This window comes from Bremia lactucae, linkage group LG1 (genome assembly GCF_004359215.1).
Source record: "Bremia lactucae strain SF5 linkage group LG1, whole genome shotgun sequence".
Taxonomy (NCBI): Eukaryota; Oomycota; class Peronosporomycetes; order Peronosporales; family Peronosporaceae; genus Bremia; species Bremia lactucae.
In genome coordinates this window covers 6567369-6584533 of record NC_090610.1, presented here as the reverse complement: position 1 = coordinate 6584533, position 17165 = coordinate 6567369, and the positions used below count along the sequence as shown (strand labels likewise).

The window sequence follows — 17165 nt, the reverse complement described above, 5'->3', positions numbered from 1 at the left end:
ATTCAATTAGTACTCCAACATGGAGTACGCACGCTTCGAACGGTTAAAACACCGTTCGATATAGTGAGCCTGCACCGTCTGCTCCAACGAGCGACGCTTACCGCGATCGCGATCAAGCTCCTCCTCCAAATTATAGCGGAAGTGATCGAGTTTGTCGATCTTCGACTCTAGATTCGACACATGGTTAACCACAACCATTAGTGGATTCCCACGGCGGTCAACATTTCCTTGTGGAACGTATTCAAAACCACCGTGATGTGAAGGGGCAGCGAACGAGTTATCTTGTTCGCTGGCGCGTTCATTCACCTTCACATGACAGCTGGGAGCCTCGTTCCCAGCTGGTTGTTGACGTTGAAGGCCTCTTCCGTCAGTATGACGAGACCCATCCGATGGATCAGAAGACCCATCCGATGGATCTTCTGATCCATCGGAAAACACGCGCCCCTGGCGCATGTAAACTGATTGCAAAACGTCAACCGCATCGCGCATCTAGATAGAGCTGCGACCCCTTGCCAGGGTGAAGAAAGGGAAAAGACATCCGCTTTAACTCGTTTCGTGCTGTCAACACAACACGAACAGGGATCACCCCACGTGAGGCATGAAAGTCCTTCCTCACGTTATAACTGATGCAATATAAACCTTGGACCGGTTGGAGCTCGTTTCTCAGCTTAACGTGAATCGCGTTAAGTCTTTGAAGCCAGGCTTTTTGCGTCCAATGTCTTTGACATTGCGAATTAACGCGCTCCAGGCTTGCATCAGCGAGACTTTTTCTCGCTTGTTGTAGCCACTATACCATCGATGCTTAAAAAAACATCGAGATAAAAATCTTCCTCAGCGCGAAAGTTCTTCGCGCTGGGATCAAGGCCATGTAGCTTTATCGCAATAAATAAGGGATAATAATTGTGAGGAGTAGTCTCTCCAGACAAGCTATTATTTAGCTGCTCGGGCAAAAGCCACGGCTTCTTCTCAGGGGAAGGACGAGAATTTTTAATGTCTACCATCCCCTGAGTGGTACCCACTGAAGCAGGGGTACCACAAGAACTTTTATTACGATGGCTTACGCCGTCGTCATCACCACGCACAGAAATGTGTGCGGGTGACGGCACGGGAGACGGCGCTGGAGATGAGGAATCATCCTCATCGTCTGAACCGAACATGCTGTAGCGCATGCTACCAGCACGTCTACCGGAATGAGCCCCCTCATTCGAAGACTTATAGTCATCCGCCTGACGATGATCAGGCGACTGTTCTGTTCCCCCCGTCGGCCATTTCGTCCGACTCGCATTCGTAATCGACCTCCAAAGAGGGGTCGCATTAACGTGGTGTCTCACCTAGTGCACCTGAAACATTTAGAGTTGCGGGAAAAGATGACACTACGGCACACGTAACGTCTGAGACAATAATGCGTCGCCCGTGGCTGCATGAACCGCAGCCGAAGGCGCCGCACTATTCGCATACCGCATGGACTTGTTAACCATGTGTTAGAATTAAAATGATGGTTCTGACCAACCAACATCCTTTTAATTAAGTGGTCTTATAGTGACCACTCTATCCAATGATAGTCAGAGTATTGTCGTTTAAGGGAGGGGTGATGTAACGAGGTGTATCGTTTCATGAAATTAACACTTAAAAGTTGTTAATTAATGTATTATCTAAAAGGTAGATAATATTTGGAGAATATTACTTTGGATAATAATACTCTAAAAGCTTATCCATTGGTAGATATACGCCATTATATCGACTTGCTCCGCGGTCCAGTCAGCACTGGACGCGCGCAAAGAGAGAGACAAATAAGACTTTATTACATGCTTTGTATTAGTATATAACTAAGTTAGTAGAAAATAGATAAAAACAGAAGAACTTATTTATATTACATACAATTTACTTTTTTAACCCTCTTTGTAGCAAGTGTTGTAAAGAGAGTCTTCCTCTGCACGTACTTGTGTACGTGAAGGACGTGAGGTACCACTCGCACTGAAGCAGTGCGGAGTGAACTTGTACTGAAGCAGTACAGGTCAGTAGTGCCCCGTTACAGTGAGGTAGTTGTGGTGGGCGCCTTAGCGACTTTACTCAACACACTAAATATAAGTACCTAATTTTACCAATCAAAAATGTCATCGCTGTAGATAACACTAATATATATTGCGAGCGTATGTTTCTAGATACCTCGCGTAACGGATGACTCTAGGCGTCATGCCTCCTAATGTTAATGCACCTATGTGCATCACATACACAAGGGTTGGTCACAAATGTGAACCACACCCGAGTGGTGGGTTTAATTACTTTATTTAAGTAGTTGACCATCCCCTTAAGTACACAAAGTGTACTTAACGGGGAATGTGTAACATTAGGGCAACTTTAGCACGTTACAACTCTTACAAATACAGAGGTAGATGGTGTGTTTACATCAGCTCCCAAATGTAATTTAGCGGGGGGTGTACCCAAAGTCTAAAAGGGATCTAAAGGATTTTTTTTTCAATTTTGCGATACAGCGGAATCACGAAACTGATTAGTTTTAATCTCATGCTTTATCTAATAGAAACAAACAGACGGGGGGGGGGGGGGCTGTACCAAAAGGGGTGTGTGTCTCTGTGTCAAAACCGTTCCCTAAAATCCTTTTTTGGGAGATTTATACCTGTAGACAAAATTCTGCTTTTAGTGGTCTTAAATTGGGTGTGTCCGCAGCAATTCCCTTTATAAAATTCAAATATAGGTGTCCTGTACGATTCGTGTAACATGTTAAGATTTTTAGGGACTGCCTTCCCTGTAACTATGCAATCGGACTTTTTCAAGCAAAATAACATCTGGCACAGAAGCTATTGCAGCACCTGATGCAGGATGCAATGTAATGACGCATTGCTTTCAACAAATTGAGAAAAGTAGCCTGATAATTACAACATTAATTATCCGCTCTTGACGATATTAAAGCCACGTCCAGCTCTTCTTGCTGAATGGCGTTGAGCTGCGTAAACAGAGAGCGCAGCTCCGCGTGGGATAACTCGATGTCCAGCTTTTCAGCCTAAAACATTAAAAGCGAAGTGATATATAGCTAATTTCAATTTGAATAATATCGAATTACCTCATCTGTGCGCGTGTCTACTAAGTCAAGCTGGAAAATAGCCTTCGTCTGCGAAAGTCCTTTGCAATTGCTGCTCCCCATCTCCAGGTGCAAACGCCAATCGGACTTCCGCAGCATCAACACCGGAAACTTGACCTTGTGAGCTAAAGCAATTTGCTTCCTCAAAGAAAGATCTCTATATTTCCACATTTTTTCCAGAGCAAATGCGACGTGATCATCCACACCCCGTGAAGACAAAACGGTACGGTCTACATAGTCGAAAGTGGCGGCGTCGAGGAAAACCTCTTTAGCCACCTCAAAAATCGCACCAATCTGCGTATTCGACATTGCGAATACTTCCCCCATTTGTATATTTTCTTCCATAGTAAATGAGCTGGCCTCCTGCTCGATATAAAAGAGCGCGCATATATAAGCAAATATAAGCAACGAATTCTGTTTGCGATTGCCAGCGCACACTGACCGCCATCTTGTCAAGCACGCACTCCAGTACTCGTACCAATTTGTCTTTTGCAACGAAATTAAGCACTTTGTACGATTCCGTTCTTTGAAAAACGGAAGCATCAGCAGAAAATAAAACACGAACAGTCAGCATCAAAACACGCATGAAGTCAAGCGCCTATCGCCACAAGAAGTCGATTTTTTTAAAACGCATAATGCGGCTCAGTGGACGCTTTCTTGGGTAAATAGCGCGAAACGCACCGCGTTTGGTTGTCAGCACAGTGCATGAGCTTCAGCCGCTCTTCAATAATATGAGGTTTGAAATCCTTATTTAATAAGGAGCGTTCAAATTTCGCATTTATTCGCGAATGAATAATTAGATCTGTTTAGTCAATAGGTATCAGAGAAACTCAGTTCCATGCACTTTTTTAACACTTGCAACCATTTGTAATTGCAATGCGCCCGAGGGCGACACAACTACTGTACTTCCTCTAATATAGAGCTTCGGACGGAGCTAGATTCAAGGCTATTCTTGCTCGACAGACGACTGGCGATCGGACGAAAATTGGTTTGTGTGAGGCGTAAATAAACAAGACAACATCAGCCTTCTCGTCACTGGTGGTTATAAAAAGCTTGAATTGTCGATCGACCTGACATATTTGATAAAGTGATAGAGACGCGTAGAAAGAACAGTTAATCTATATCTGAATTGTTGTAGAGGGTGGGGGACCATCAGAAACAGGCCACCTTTTCGTGGCTAATACAACTGACGCAATATGGTGTTGCTGCCACTTGCGCTCAGAAAGAGAATTAAGTCGAAAGGCACAGAATTCGGCAGTAAAGTCCTCGAAAGGGACTTTGCAACCACTTTCTTACTGGTAAGTAGCATCCAACTTTAACGTAATTGAATCGAGGATTTCTCATTGCTAGTACCAAGCCCAGCTTGGACAGAAATTGATTCGCTAAGTAGTACCGGCAATATAATTCTCTTTCTCAGTGATGCGACAACGGGCGAGTTCCAAGGCACAACGGCGCAATAAGCAGCATTTAAAAGACCCGTATGCACTTACGGGCGATGTGTACTGCGAATCACCGACCTTCCACATGGGCAGTCTTCTGACACCTGTGGGCATGCTGCAGCTTATGACAGCGTTGGCGCTCGGCGGATTCCTTCTAGGTGGAGCATTAGTCCTTTGTGTCGCAATATTAGCGGTGCTGGGTCTTGTGCTGTTGCATTGCAGTGAGCCCAGACGTGCCAAGCACATTTTGGGACATAATCAGGCCATACACCAGCTGATGGCGCTGCGACGCAGCGTACTTGATTGCTCACGGACGCTGTCAACTGATCAAAGCAAGAAATACCAGCAGTCTCAAAATAATCAAATCGTAGTGGTGCCAGCAAAACCGACGCCCCAAAACGTGACGACTCCAGCGCTGATTTCGGCTACGACCGTGGCACAGAAGAGAAAGCCAACGCATTCTAAGGGTGATTCTTTAAATAATGTGCAGTTCACCGCAATAAATTTGCCTGATATGATGGAAGCCCAGGAGTTGTTTGCTGACAATAATGAAGCGAATTTAGAGCCTGCAAACGTACACCAAAACCGATCGCTATTGCCGCTAAATTTTCAAGTGCAGCAGCATTGTCAGGTGCAACCAAAGGAGCTAGAGCCACAATTTGTGCTTAAGGCGCTTGAGATTAAAGGTACTCAAGTCCAACGGTTTATGAAGCAGAAGAAACATCAAATGGTGCTTAAAGAGGCTGAATCGGCCATACTAAAAGGTGCCGTCAAGAAGGTCAATGCTGACGCATCGGATTTTGATGCGAAGCCAAACGCTATGATTTCAGCGATGTTGCCTGAAGAAGAGCTTGCGTCAGACCTAGAGCCAGTAGATAAGGTCTCATCTGCTTTATCTAGTGAAGTGGAACTGCCGCTGACTATTTTTCCTAAGATAAAGACTTTGATGGAAGTCGTTACTGGTGAACCAGTAATGGAGCAAGAGGTGATTTTCACTCGCAAGGTGGTGCTTTGCATAAATTTAAGAAAGGAATCGGTAAAGAAATCGAAAAAGCAGGATTTGAAGCATGATTTGGGAAAAAAAGCGGAAGTGAAGCCGAATTATTTTCCTGAAGTCTTGCCGTTGTCACCAATCGAATTTCCGCCGTTGTCTTCGATACAATTACCACAGGCGCTCAAGCTGCAGCCTTCTCCTGGCTCTATGAAGTCGGATCATTCTACTGTGAACAGCATGCTCAATCCTCGACAACCTTTTACTATATCGCAATCTGAGCAAGTTGGCGTCGCTGATCTACGCTCGATGTTAGACGAACTAAATGTGATGCAGTCGGAGCTTGACACTGCCATGACTCGTTGCAAGGTGCTTTGAGTGCAACGCCAGTAGTTTTTTTAATTCTTGTCGCTATATATTTCTTTTAAAAATAATGTTTACGGAATAACTCAATTTGAAAAATACTTTATCGCAAATTCTACTATTTGTTAAGAAAAGCCATAAATGAGGAGTACGCACGTTCAAGGTCGAAGCTAAGTTGACGCGCCTGTACTTCGTCAAGTTCGTCGGAAGCACCCATAGCATTCATAGTACGCAGCCAATCCTCGATCTTGTCACGCTTCGAAAAGTCAGCGGGAAGCCCACGTACCATCGTCAAAGAGCTCATCATCTCGCTGAGCAATGGCTGAATTTCGTCCACAGCTCGAATATTGAGTTTTAGCACATCCATGAGCGTGATGAAATTCTGCACGGTTTGTGCCACATTAACCGAGTCTGTCTTTCGATTTGTTGTGTTGTGTACCACTGTAGCGGGTACGCCGATGCGCACGAGGCGCTCCAACGCTCGTGGGCAGTCAAGCTGGTACTCGGCGATAAAATTTTCCACGCTTTCAATAAAGCCGCCGAGCCGCAATGCCGTCTCCGCCGTCTTAAACTGCGAAATGAGCTTTGTGCATGCTTCAGTATACTACGAGACAATTTATTCTGAATAAAGGGAGCGCATCATCGTTTTACAAACAATTTATCAACCTCGTCGGGTGTAACGGCATCGCGGACATAAGCAGCTTCAAGATGCTCCGTGGTCTTGAGGATTGCAAATAAATCTGCCAAGTCTTCATATTTGCGCCTTTCCTTCGTGTCTCCCCATAGCTTTACTTCCTGTCGCCAGGTAGACACATGACAAATTTCAAAGTGTAGTAACATTAAATGGATCGGACTATAAGCTTACCTGGATGAACTGCGCAGGTCTGGGAGCCTAAAAAAACAGAGATAGTCAAAAGCACGATATATGAAGTAAGTATATCATGTCATGGAGAATTGTAGACGCCAAAGGTGGCGCACAGATAAGAACGGCGGCTCGCCAAATTTATACGTTGCCATGTAATTTAGAAAATGGCATAATATGAGAATAATTACGTTTTTTGGCCAGTCATGTTTTGTCATTCCATATTATGGCGAAGTTTAAAAAGTGTCCTCGGGTGTGGCGTCAATGAGCTTTTGTATTTGAAACTGTCTCTCCACGATTGGCCGTACATCATCGACATCAACAAGGCTCTCAAGAAATGGCAGCAGATTTAGCAGCTCAGCGTCCGCTTCGTCATTGTACCACGTCTCAATAGGAATTCCATTATTTACTTGGTAGCCGAATGCATGCGGTGAGTTGTCCACTAGCACAACTTTTGATAGATCGCGCCCGAGAACATTCAAATCCTTAAGGTAATTTCCAAAGACGTCGAGGCAGTCATCTCGGTAGAGTCGGTAACTGTTGCAAAGCCAGCATATTCGTCAGTACGTTAGAATAAACGATATGGCGCACGTACTTGATAAGATTGCTGTGCGGATCTAGCAAGTTCATAAGTTTCTCAGCGTACGCTTTATGAGATGCGGTAAATACAACGATTTCAAAAAGCTTGGACACGCGCTTCAAAAAGTACTCCATGTGCGGGCGCTTCTTCACGTTGACAATGTACTCTACGCCATTAAATGTAACCTACTTAGCAGCCGAGACATGGTTATGAGTCAGCCAACTCCACGTGCCGCAAAAGCAAAGTACCGGAAATTTGGTGTGTGCGTCTTTCACTTCGTCCACGCTACAGTGCACCAGAGTCTCGTCCAAATCCAACACCAAACATATTTTGGGTGAATGGCGTGATCTCACTGGCAGTGAGATAGGTCGTTTCCTATCAACAATATCCTCGTACTTCGGTAAAGTTTTCATAAAGAAGAATCTACAATACATGTTAGCATTGCAATTCTGGAGTAAAATGGCTTAATGAAAGCTGTCGTACGGGTTAAACTCCTGCTCCGAATATGTCACGACTTTGCCTTCCTCATCCTCTACATCCACACAGCAATAAGATAAATTATCTTCTTCTTTGGCCGCTTGTTCCACTATTTCGTCAGACTGCGCAGCTACCGATTTAGTGGGTGAAGCGCTAGACGAGCGCGAGGACTTCGGAGGCTTCAGTGCCGGTGAAAATAATTCGTCTTTTGCATTTTTGTCAGTGCTGGTATCCACATCTACTTTTGATTTCTCCTCGAGTATGCTATTGGACGATGAAGTAGAGTCATAGCTGAGACTGCGCGGTTTTCTTGCCCTCTTCCTGCTCTCGTCCTGGTCGGACACCTTCAGCAATATTCGTGGCGATAACAACTTTTTCTCCGTTGCGACTTGACGCCCGCTTGCGTTGTACGAAGTGGATGAAGGTGCGTTTTTTGTCTTGCAAACGCTGTATTCTGCGAAATAATCAGGCGATGATGAATATCGAGACAGATGGAAAGCGTTGCCCTTGTGGTGATAGTGTACCTGCCGTCTTAGCAAGTTGATGCTTCATTGGTGTGGATGAAATAGGTGAAAGAGGGTCAGCATAGTAGCCCCGTTGCGGTAGCTGCTGCTTGTTCTTGCGGTTTTTGCGACGCTGGCGCTTTCGCTTGCGGCTGTCGTCTTGCTCGGACATTGCCTATTGTTGCGGATCTCGTGAAACCTGATAAATATTTCCATGTCGGCTTTAGTACTACTTATGTCAGTAATCTTCTAAATTCATCTAAGATAACTGCAAAATTTTCTTCACATTAGTGCTATTTATATGTCTCGGCCACGAGACTGGTTTTAATAAGCACTAGCGTTACCACGCGTATACTGTATAAGTTGTGGCCATATATAGTCAGCAGTCTCCCTCAACGATGTGTCTATCAGCGATTTCTAAAAATTAATGCAAATTTTGTTTGACATCCTAGAGAGTCGGGAGCATTATCGCGCGACGGCGTGTTCTTGTGTCTTTAACAAACGTTGTGACTTGGGTGCAGTTGCAAATCGTTAATTTGAAGAACTTTATGCTTGAATGTGATTGTTACGGACAGAAGCTTGTAAGCTACATAATAATAAGAATGCTCGGCGCTCCTCGCAGCAATTTGCAACAAACAGAAGCTATCCATGGCTAATTCGGCGCTTCAATCTTTGACGTTTGACCTATTATCGAGAGTTTATCGAGAGTTTGTTAAACATTAAAGCAGCTGGAAATGGCAGGTATGCACAATTAGAAAGAAAGAAAGCTGAAACGGCTTCTTGTGCATTTCGTCACCCGCCGTCGCAAGTAATGGCGCTTAATCGAATCTAAGCTTTTGTCCCTTCGATAAGGTAATTCCGCACCTTGAAACGAAACAAACTTCGGACGAAAGCCCATAGCAGGATGGCGGATATACTAAGCGCAAAGTCCTTGGCTCTTCAGCTCAACTTTCACTTCAATGTAATGAGGGCCTTTCGGCTAAAAAAACCCACAGCTTGCCACAATATAAATCAAGAATTTTTTCTGAAGCACGCCCTTACGTCTTGGGAGTAATTGGTAACTTTGATGAAATGCAAGAGTCTGTATCTTGGTGAGTGCTTCGCCATCAGCTTCGAGGACTGGTATACCGAGCGCCACAACATCTAGGGTGATGGCTTTTGCGAAGATTGTATTGCTCGTGATCAGATTGACGAGATAGTGTGAAGACATCATTTAATTATATTTGTTCAATAGTGTGGTGCAGTTGACCAAAGTGGGGTGCCGTTAACATTTCCCTTAGATAAATGGAATTTTCTGTGAATACACCGTATAAATCTCCAAAAAAAAGTAATTTATTGTAATAACAATATTGAGTCTCTTAGTCCTTTTCGTTTATGCTGACATTCAAAATTTAATTATCACTGTAAGGGGGGCACACATCGGTTGGAGAACCGTTGTTGTGGTACATTTACTTTATGGGTAAAATACCTTTTATCTAATTTTTATAATAATTAGTTACTTAAATCCCATTTATTATTGGTAACAAATGTGGTCGCCGCCAGATATAAATTTGGCGGCCAAAATCTATTTTAAATTAGCTAGGGTAAGGTTTTAGATTTGAATAATTATTAAATAAGTGCAGTTCTCCTTTTGATATTAAAGCGTTAAGTGCCTTTCTAAGGCTTGCGCATTGATCTGGAAGAGATAGAAGCCTTTCTAAGGTATATCCTCTTGGGCACTGGTTGCCTTGGTTCTACGAACCCCTAAATCCCTTTAATAGCTTGTACGACTCCCTGAGTTGTTAAACCCATTAGTTCAATAGAACTAAGTGACTCTTTGAGTCTGAAAGTCTTCCTCCTTCTTTAGGAGCGAGGTAGCTCTTCTACAGGCACCCTTTGCTAGTACGTACTGATAGCAGTACTATTCAACCTCCATTTATTACAGTGAAGGTGGGGCGCCTCGACTACTTCACGTACACGACGTGCAAAGGAAAACGACAGGAAGCTAAGTAGTCTTAACTTCCAGAGGTTAGTTCTAAGGCTTTCGAATATTTAGGGAAAAAAGTAACACTGTATTAATATATTAAGTTCCTACGTAACGATCTTCTATCTACTACTGACTTGACAATATTAATAACTAACTATGTATGGCGCCTACTTGGGCACCGCACGGTAATATTGGAACTATTAAGTCAAATTATTAAATAAAGATAATAAATTTGTATTTTTTGAATACTTTCCTCTTATAGGAATAATATTTATGTAACGGGACACCCCGTTACATCACCCCTCCCTGTAAACCAGCAGTCACAATACTGACTGATGTGGAGTGACATAGAAATACTAATGTGTCTTTCCCTGTAATTTTTCATTACTGGTCTCTTATTTAAAACTACAATTTTATTGCATAATTCGTTTGCGCATGGTTACGAACCGTGCGCGTCACCCGTGAGGCCGCAAAGCTGGCAGCTGCACGTACCAATGCAGCTTCTAGTAATGCAAATGTTCTAGTAGACGCATGAGCGTCTACTGCGGGGAAGAAGTCACCTCCTATTCCAACTGGAGGTGACTGGTACAAGTCACCTGCTACCCCTGTTGTAGGCGGGCAGGTTTATTGCGGCCACGCTCTACTTAAGCACACACCCTAGCACAGCGAGGAAGCGGTTTGACCGTCTTCTCTCACGGGCGCCTAAGCGACCTCACCCAAAACTAGAAGCCTCAGTTAAGGTGACGTCACGGGAGCGGTAACCAGGCCCCACGTGCGCGTGCCACTTGTGAAGTAGAGAGTTGTTTTCAGATTGATTTATATATTATCGTGTTGAATATAAGAACAATTCCAACCAATCATAAAATGCCATCTCTGTTGATAGACACTGATATGTATTTCGAGCATGTTATTCTGAATACCTCGTATCATGGATGACGCTAGGCGTCAACCCTTCCAATTTGAATGCACCTATGTGTATCACATACACTAGGGTGGGTCACAATGTGAACCACAGCCACGTCGTGGATCTAATTACTTCACTTAAGTAATTGACCATCGCGTTAAGTACACTTTGTGTACTTAACGGGGATTGTAGACCATAGGGCAACTAAGCCCATTACACCAGCCCCCCCCCTAAGGACCAATTTTGAAAATTTGTCAAAGAGCAGCGAGGAACAGCGAGGAACAGTGAGCTGTTTAACGCACCGCTTTAGTTCTCTCAGTCACTCAAGCGACTTGTGTTCACATACACAGCGCCAAAAATGCCACGTAAATGGGGCCAAGCTGGTGAGTCGTCTGCAAAGACACGCCCTTAACACGCACGAAGCGCACGCGCCGCGTAGACACACCGCCGTCGGTCAGTGCTACAGTTACAACGCCGATAGCTACTGCTGCTGCAGCGTTAACTGGACTGAATAATCCGTCCCACTTTCACACTGAGGATGTAGATTCAACGCTTATTGTTAACTACCATGAGTCGACACCGCTGCGATCACCTCATAGTAGCGATGAGGACAGCGAGCTAGTTAGAAAGGATGAGGGCGCTTTATTGTCTATCCAAACTTCACTCATTGCTCCTAACATGGAGACAACAAAGTTTTCTAATGCTGTCTTGTCGTTTGGGCTGGCTAGTGTAGCGACAATAAATGAGAGCGCTGTCCATAAAGGCGCAGCTGCTTCTCCGTTAGGTAAAACCACAACGTCTTACGTTCAGACCATTAATCATAATCGTTGTGACGTACAGGAGCCTGAATGTAAGGCTCCGCCGACGACACGTGAGCGTGCTCAGTCGGTGTCACAAGCCAATCGTATCAAACGTGGCTATTGACGAGTGGCATATCACTTATGCCCCCTCCATTTCAAAGGTTTCGTATCAACAGGCCAAAATCGTCGCTCCTAGAACGCGCTATTCTAGACGCATATAATTATTATGTCTTTAATTCATGGGAGGCTTAGGGGAAATCACTTGGACGTATTTCCCCGATTCCGGCCTTGTTGCGCTCAAATAAAACGCCCGACCAATACGAGGCGGAATTCACGCGCAGCTTCCAACCGCATTACGATGCGGTGAAGCAGCGGTCGCAACAAATTAATTTCGCCCGCTTGCGTGTGAAAGAAATTATGGGCCGTACTGTACCACCTATTTCTTCTCACCGCGCTACTCCTGCTAGTTTATTTGAGACTAGCGGAGAGGTCTCAGCTGGTGCTCCTTTTCATAAGCAGTCAAAGAGCCGAGCACGTCAATACGTAGAGTATCGATCGGTTCCAAAGAGTCGAAAGACTTCTGGTATCCCTTCCACTGACTGCTACGGACACACCTCTAAAAATGGAATTTTGTCTACAGGTATTAATCTCCCAAAATAATGATTTATCGTAATAACAATTCAAAACATTACCGAGTGTAATCGCAGAGTGAATAGTTTAGAAGTGGGCGGTAGCTACAAGGACCCACGCGCGCCATTTTCATGCAGCGCGATCTAAACAGTTTTAGGCTCACCTGTACGTGACATAAAAACCATTTCTCGTCACTAGACTCATTTCATTTCTTCATCGTTTATGCTGACAATCAAAACTTTAACTTTTACGCTTTCAAGGGCCCAGCTAATAATCCTGGTGTTTGTAAAACACTGAAAGAAAGCGTAGAGGCAAAAAAAAAACATTATGTTTTGTATCTAGCAGGAGTTTTCCGTCACGAATTAAGTATATCTACATTTATAAGAGCTCGAAGGCATCAAGCCAATAGATTAGATTTACCCGGTTTGAATTCAACTTTAGTATTAAATCCACAGAATAATGTAAGCCTTCTAGCCATCACAGGCGAGAGGGGCGGTAATTTATTGCCGTCGGCATTGAAATGCATAATTCTTCTAAACCACAAATGGTTCGGTGCGGAATTGGTGCACTCGAATCCTAACATAACAAGGCATTACTTAATTGCAAATTTCTCCTAGTCACGCACCCAATATCTAATTCAGCTCGAGCTTTCAAAAGCGGGGACTGGTAAGAGATCACACTGTCAACGCTGTCGTCATCCTTCTGCATTCGTGCGCTGCAAATTTCAAAATTGCTTGCATCGCGAACGACGCTGAAGGACTTATCCATGTCGATAAAAACCAACGTTGGTGCCTCATCAAGAGATCGATTCACTATGTGAACGCACCTACTTGTTCTTTCGACCAAACTATTCTTCATTCTTTTTAAGGAGGTCAGACTAGGGCTTAGTCCGCTCTGCATAACTGTTGATGTACTTATGCAAGTAATTAGCGAGCCCTAGAATTGGCGCAGATCCTCCGTGACGTGCGACTAGATGTTTCGTAGGCTTCACCTCATCGGGGTATGCTCGTACACCATGTCTACCAACGATGCAGCTCAGCGCAGGGATTTGGGGACCCCTATGATGCACTTAGCAAGTTGATGAATAATTGGGCGTCACCCAGAGTATCCAATTCAACACAGCGTCTAAATGACGCTTGTGCGACTCTAGTTCGCTCAGCTCGTCCTCAGTCCTGTCGGCCGGTAGGGGCTGGGCACTTCTTCTGGAAACACGTCAAGGTGTTTCCACAAGATTTAAAAAAAACGTGCTGTCTTTCAAGGTATCCCACCCTTGAGCAGTAAATCGTTTCTTTTGTTGGTCTCCAAGACGCTCTCTTCTATTGTAGACGATAAGCAAAAGTCCACCAAGTTCTCTTCTGGAGCTGGTGCGACTATCTCGTGGACCTTGCTTCCTTAAGTTCGGACAGGAGCAGGTCTCACAACATCGCCGGGAGGTTTACTATCTCTTTGGCAGATCCCAAGACGTGCTGAAGCATTCCAACTGAGAAAGTCTCTTCATCTTGTCTTCGATTGCCCCAAACATCTTGTTTCAAGGCCCGTCCTGTTCGACCGGGACAAATCCAAAAGCCACTCGTTTTGACGTGCCTTTGATCGTCTTTCTTTGTTAAGTACTCGTTTTCCGAGTCACCATGACCTTTGACCTGGAAGTAGGTGTCATAGCTTTCTCAGCTAACGAACCACTTCCAACCGCACTAGGCTCTAGGCTCTGTGCCGGTACTCGCGAAGTTTACCTTCCTACCAGCTCGCTATCAACTAAAACAGACTCTTTGCTCTAGGCAGGACCATTGGATGCATGACTTCTTGTCATCGTTCTATTTTACTAGTCCAGTATCTCCGAGCTAATCCCTTAATGTGTTCGCTATTGGACCCACAGTAATGGATGCCGATAGCGAGCGTATCTCCTTCACAACTTCTTGCACAGTTCCCTTCGACTGTTGCGCTTTAAAGAAGTAAGCCTACAGAGGCACTTCGCTTTACGGTGGCTGATACATGGCGCATATCTTTATCTCAAAGATGGCTTCAAAGGAATGGCTTACAGTCCATTATTAGCGAGAGTAAGACCACTCTGAAACCTAAATGCCCGAAAGGGACATGGCGCACGACATTATCCGAGTTTCGTCCTCGATGGCTAACAGCCACTGGCCAATCGTGTGAGCTGCTGTCCCATCGAACTTGTGCGGATTCATCCGAATAGACCTCGGTTGAAATGGCAGGGCAAAGAGCGTCTCACCAGTCCCATTGAAAGCCTTGATCCGAGCCTACTCCTGTTGCAGCTCATCCCGAGTCATAACGATGGGCTCCATCGCTTCATCGATATGTGCTTCGGACGCGGCCATGCACTGTCCGAGCGCGATCTCCTCAAATTTCTCCAACTGAGCAACATCTTGCTCAAGAGGACTACTCAAAACCTGGCCAGGGCTGGCTCACCTGCTCCAATTGCTCAGCCACCTCCCGATGATGCTCGGATAGGTAGCATAATCGATATTATAGCTCGTCCTCAACTGACATGCTCCGAGAGACAGGTCGTGAGAAGTACTACAACTGCTCTCAAGTGTAGGCGGGCGCTTCTAAAGCGACCTCGCATGGCAACGCACACATCCCTGGGCACAGCAAGGAAGCGGTTCGGTCGTTTCTCTCGCGTACAAGGAGGTAGTCGGTGGGGTTCTAAGTCGGCCTCCCACAACAAACTTGTACTCGTATTGAAGTGACGTCACGGAAGCGGTTGCCCATTTTCTCGTTCGGGCCGTGTCTTAAAAGTAAGTTTAAGACTGATTTATATTATACAATAGGATATAAAATACCAAATGACAAGATGCCATCTCTATAGATGGGCATCCCCACATGGCGACCGTATTAATTCTATGTACCTCGGCTTGCAGATGACGTCATTCCGATACGTCATCATTTTTAAGGCGACTCCATCTGTGTGCATCACTTACAAGCATTTCTCACTATGTGATCCTCCCCCGAGTGACAGGTCAGTTCACTTCACACGAGCTAATTCACCTCGCCGTGCAGTGCTGCTAGCCGCGCGATTAGCAATGAGTCACTATATAAAAAATTATATTAATTTATAAAGTGAGCACTATTGGAATATTAGTACGTAAAAGCTTAACTATAACTTTACAGCATTACTTTTTTTCGAAAAAGCAATACTTAGTTCTGTCTTAATATGAAGCGATTGATTAGCAATTAAAGATCTTCCTCTGCCCATTGTGCTCGTGATGTATTCGGAGGTATCATTCCTACCCTAGATAATTGGTATCGAGCCATTATTAGCGAAAGGTGCCTCGTTACACATATAAGCACTTTGTTGTCTGTCCAACAACCACGTTCGTTCCATCCAACATGAGCATGTTAAAGAAAAAGAAGGGAGCGCGAAAGCTTCACTCACTTGATTGGCCTCGAATGGTATGCGGTCGATCGAATGAGTTCGAACGTAGGTGAGCCAGGCGTCAGTGCAGTGTTGTTCGCTCCACAAAGACGATAAATATGCGGCTACCGCCGAATTCATCAACATGAACTCGACGCGACCCGGAAAATTGTAAACTTGTTTCACCAGCAAGGCTCGTCACATGCACAACTGTTGAAAGAAAAAGGTGCTCAACAAATGAAACTGTTTCGATAGCAGTAATTACACTCCGCTGCTGGGCCGACGCATGCCAGTCGAGCCAAAGCTTGAAGATTTCTATCTTCAAGCTTTGGCTCGACTGGCATGCAAGTTCAATTCACTCCTAGTTGCGATGGCTTGTCGAACTCGACGATGCCATCGAGCTCGTCGCATCGATGATGGTGTTACAAAAGTGAAGTTCGGCATGTTCAACTTGGCTGGACATGCTAAATCTTGACTCAAGATTTACGACCCACTTTTATTTTGGTCGTACGATGTTTTTAGATCATACAAACCTTTGAGCCGCTACGTGCCGAAATTAGGCTTTGAGCAGCGCTCCTCGACTTTAATCAGGGAATTCATGCTTTCGCCAACAAAAATGATACATTTGAAACCTTTATCTTGTGTAAGCCTATTGATAAGCAAATACAGGTTACCGTGTTATTAACGGTCTTGCGGATGGTCTCGTCAAGGTCCACTTGTTCCGTATCATAGCGGATGAGGAGGACTTCAGTCCTAAACAGGCCTTTGTTCATTTCAAATCCAATCGTCCATCAAGACGACCGGAGGTCGGAGATCCAAAATTAATGGACATCTTCGATATTGAGATCGAGAAACCTCGATCTTAAAGTTACAAACGATTTCAAAGACTCAATTGCTGTCAGAAGACAGGGCACTATACTTATGTGTAAAGTACCCCAAGCCTTGCTCTGGGAGACACTCAGCGAAAGGGTCGACCTCCCGCTAAGAAGAGCGGAGGACGTGGATCCGACGCTATTGCGAAATCGCAACGGCGAATCGATAAGCGATGGTCGGTGTCAATAGGGAATAACACCCTACTCATCTGTAACGCGATAATAGTGTGCAGGCCTCTGGATGCAAGTTGCTCCTAACTACCGAATCACTGAGCATAACCTTTTAATTCGATCAATCCTAACACAAA

At 44.7% G+C, this 17165-nt stretch overlaps 3 protein-coding genes across 3 annotated transcripts; 1 reads left to right on the top strand and 2 right to left on the bottom strand.

The window, feature by feature from the left end:
• Positions 1-2626: 2626 nt before the first annotated feature.
• On the bottom strand, positions 2627-4023 carry CCR75_008748 (uncharacterized protein). Its single transcript, XM_067966798.1, has 4 exons — positions 3779-4023; positions 3576-3621; positions 3080-3460; positions 2627-3019 (listed from the first exon to the last, which is right to left on the bottom strand). The coding sequence occupies exons 1-4, from the start codon at positions 3802-3804 to the stop codon at positions 2900-2902; spliced, it is 573 nt and encodes a 190-aa protein (XP_067822274.1). The 5' UTR covers positions 3805-4023; the 3' UTR covers positions 2627-2899.
• Positions 4024-4292: 269 nt separating this feature from the next.
• On the bottom strand, positions 4293-8532 carry CCR75_008749 (uncharacterized protein). The gene is made up of 8 exons (XM_067966799.1): positions 8334-8532; positions 7816-8263; positions 7581-7755; positions 7348-7517; positions 6869-7289; positions 6756-6782; positions 6557-6685; positions 4293-6494 (listed from the first exon to the last, which is right to left on the bottom strand). Exons 5-8 carry the CDS (start codon positions 6968-6970, stop codon positions 6009-6011), a joined length of 744 nt encoding a protein of 247 aa, XP_067822275.1. The 5' UTR covers positions 6971-7289; positions 7348-7517; positions 7581-7755; positions 7816-8263; positions 8334-8532; the 3' UTR covers positions 4293-6008.
• On the top strand, positions 4517-5905 carry CCR75_008750 (uncharacterized protein; the record flags this gene model as incomplete). The annotated part of the gene is made up of 1 exon (XM_067966800.1): positions 4517-5905. The coding sequence occupies one exon, from the start codon at positions 4517-4519 to the stop codon at positions 5903-5905; it is 1389 nt and encodes a 462-aa protein (XP_067822750.1).
• Positions 8533-17165: the final 8633 nt, after the last annotated feature.

What these genes read in the sequence shown, in the direction of transcription:
- CCR75_008748 (XM_067966798.1), bottom strand. Translation starts at nt 3,804, where the DNA reads ATGCACTGTGCTGACAACCAAACGCG. An exon ending in TGTGCTGACAACCAAACGCG is followed by an intron (nt 3,622 to 3,778) that starts GTGCGTTTCGCG and finishes CGTTTTTCAAAG; the next exon opens with AACGGAATCGTACAAAGTGC. An exon ending in TAGACACGCGCACAGATGAG is followed by an intron (nt 3,020 to 3,079) that starts GTAATTCGATAT and finishes TTAATGTTTTAG; the next exon opens with GCTGAAAAGCTGGACATCGA.
- CCR75_008749 (XM_067966799.1), bottom strand. Translation starts at nt 6,970, where the DNA reads ATGACAAAACATGACTGGCCAAAAAACGTAATTATTCTCATATTATGC. An exon ending in GCGAGCCGCCGTTCTTATCT is followed by an intron (nt 6,783 to 6,868) that starts GTGCGCCACCTT and finishes CTGTTTTTTTAG; the next exon opens with GCTCCCAGACCTGCGCAGTT. An exon ending in GACCTGCGCAGTTCATCCAG is followed by an intron (nt 6,686 to 6,755) that starts GTAAGCTTATAG and finishes ACCTGGCGACAG; the next exon opens with GAAGTAAAGCTATGGGGAGA.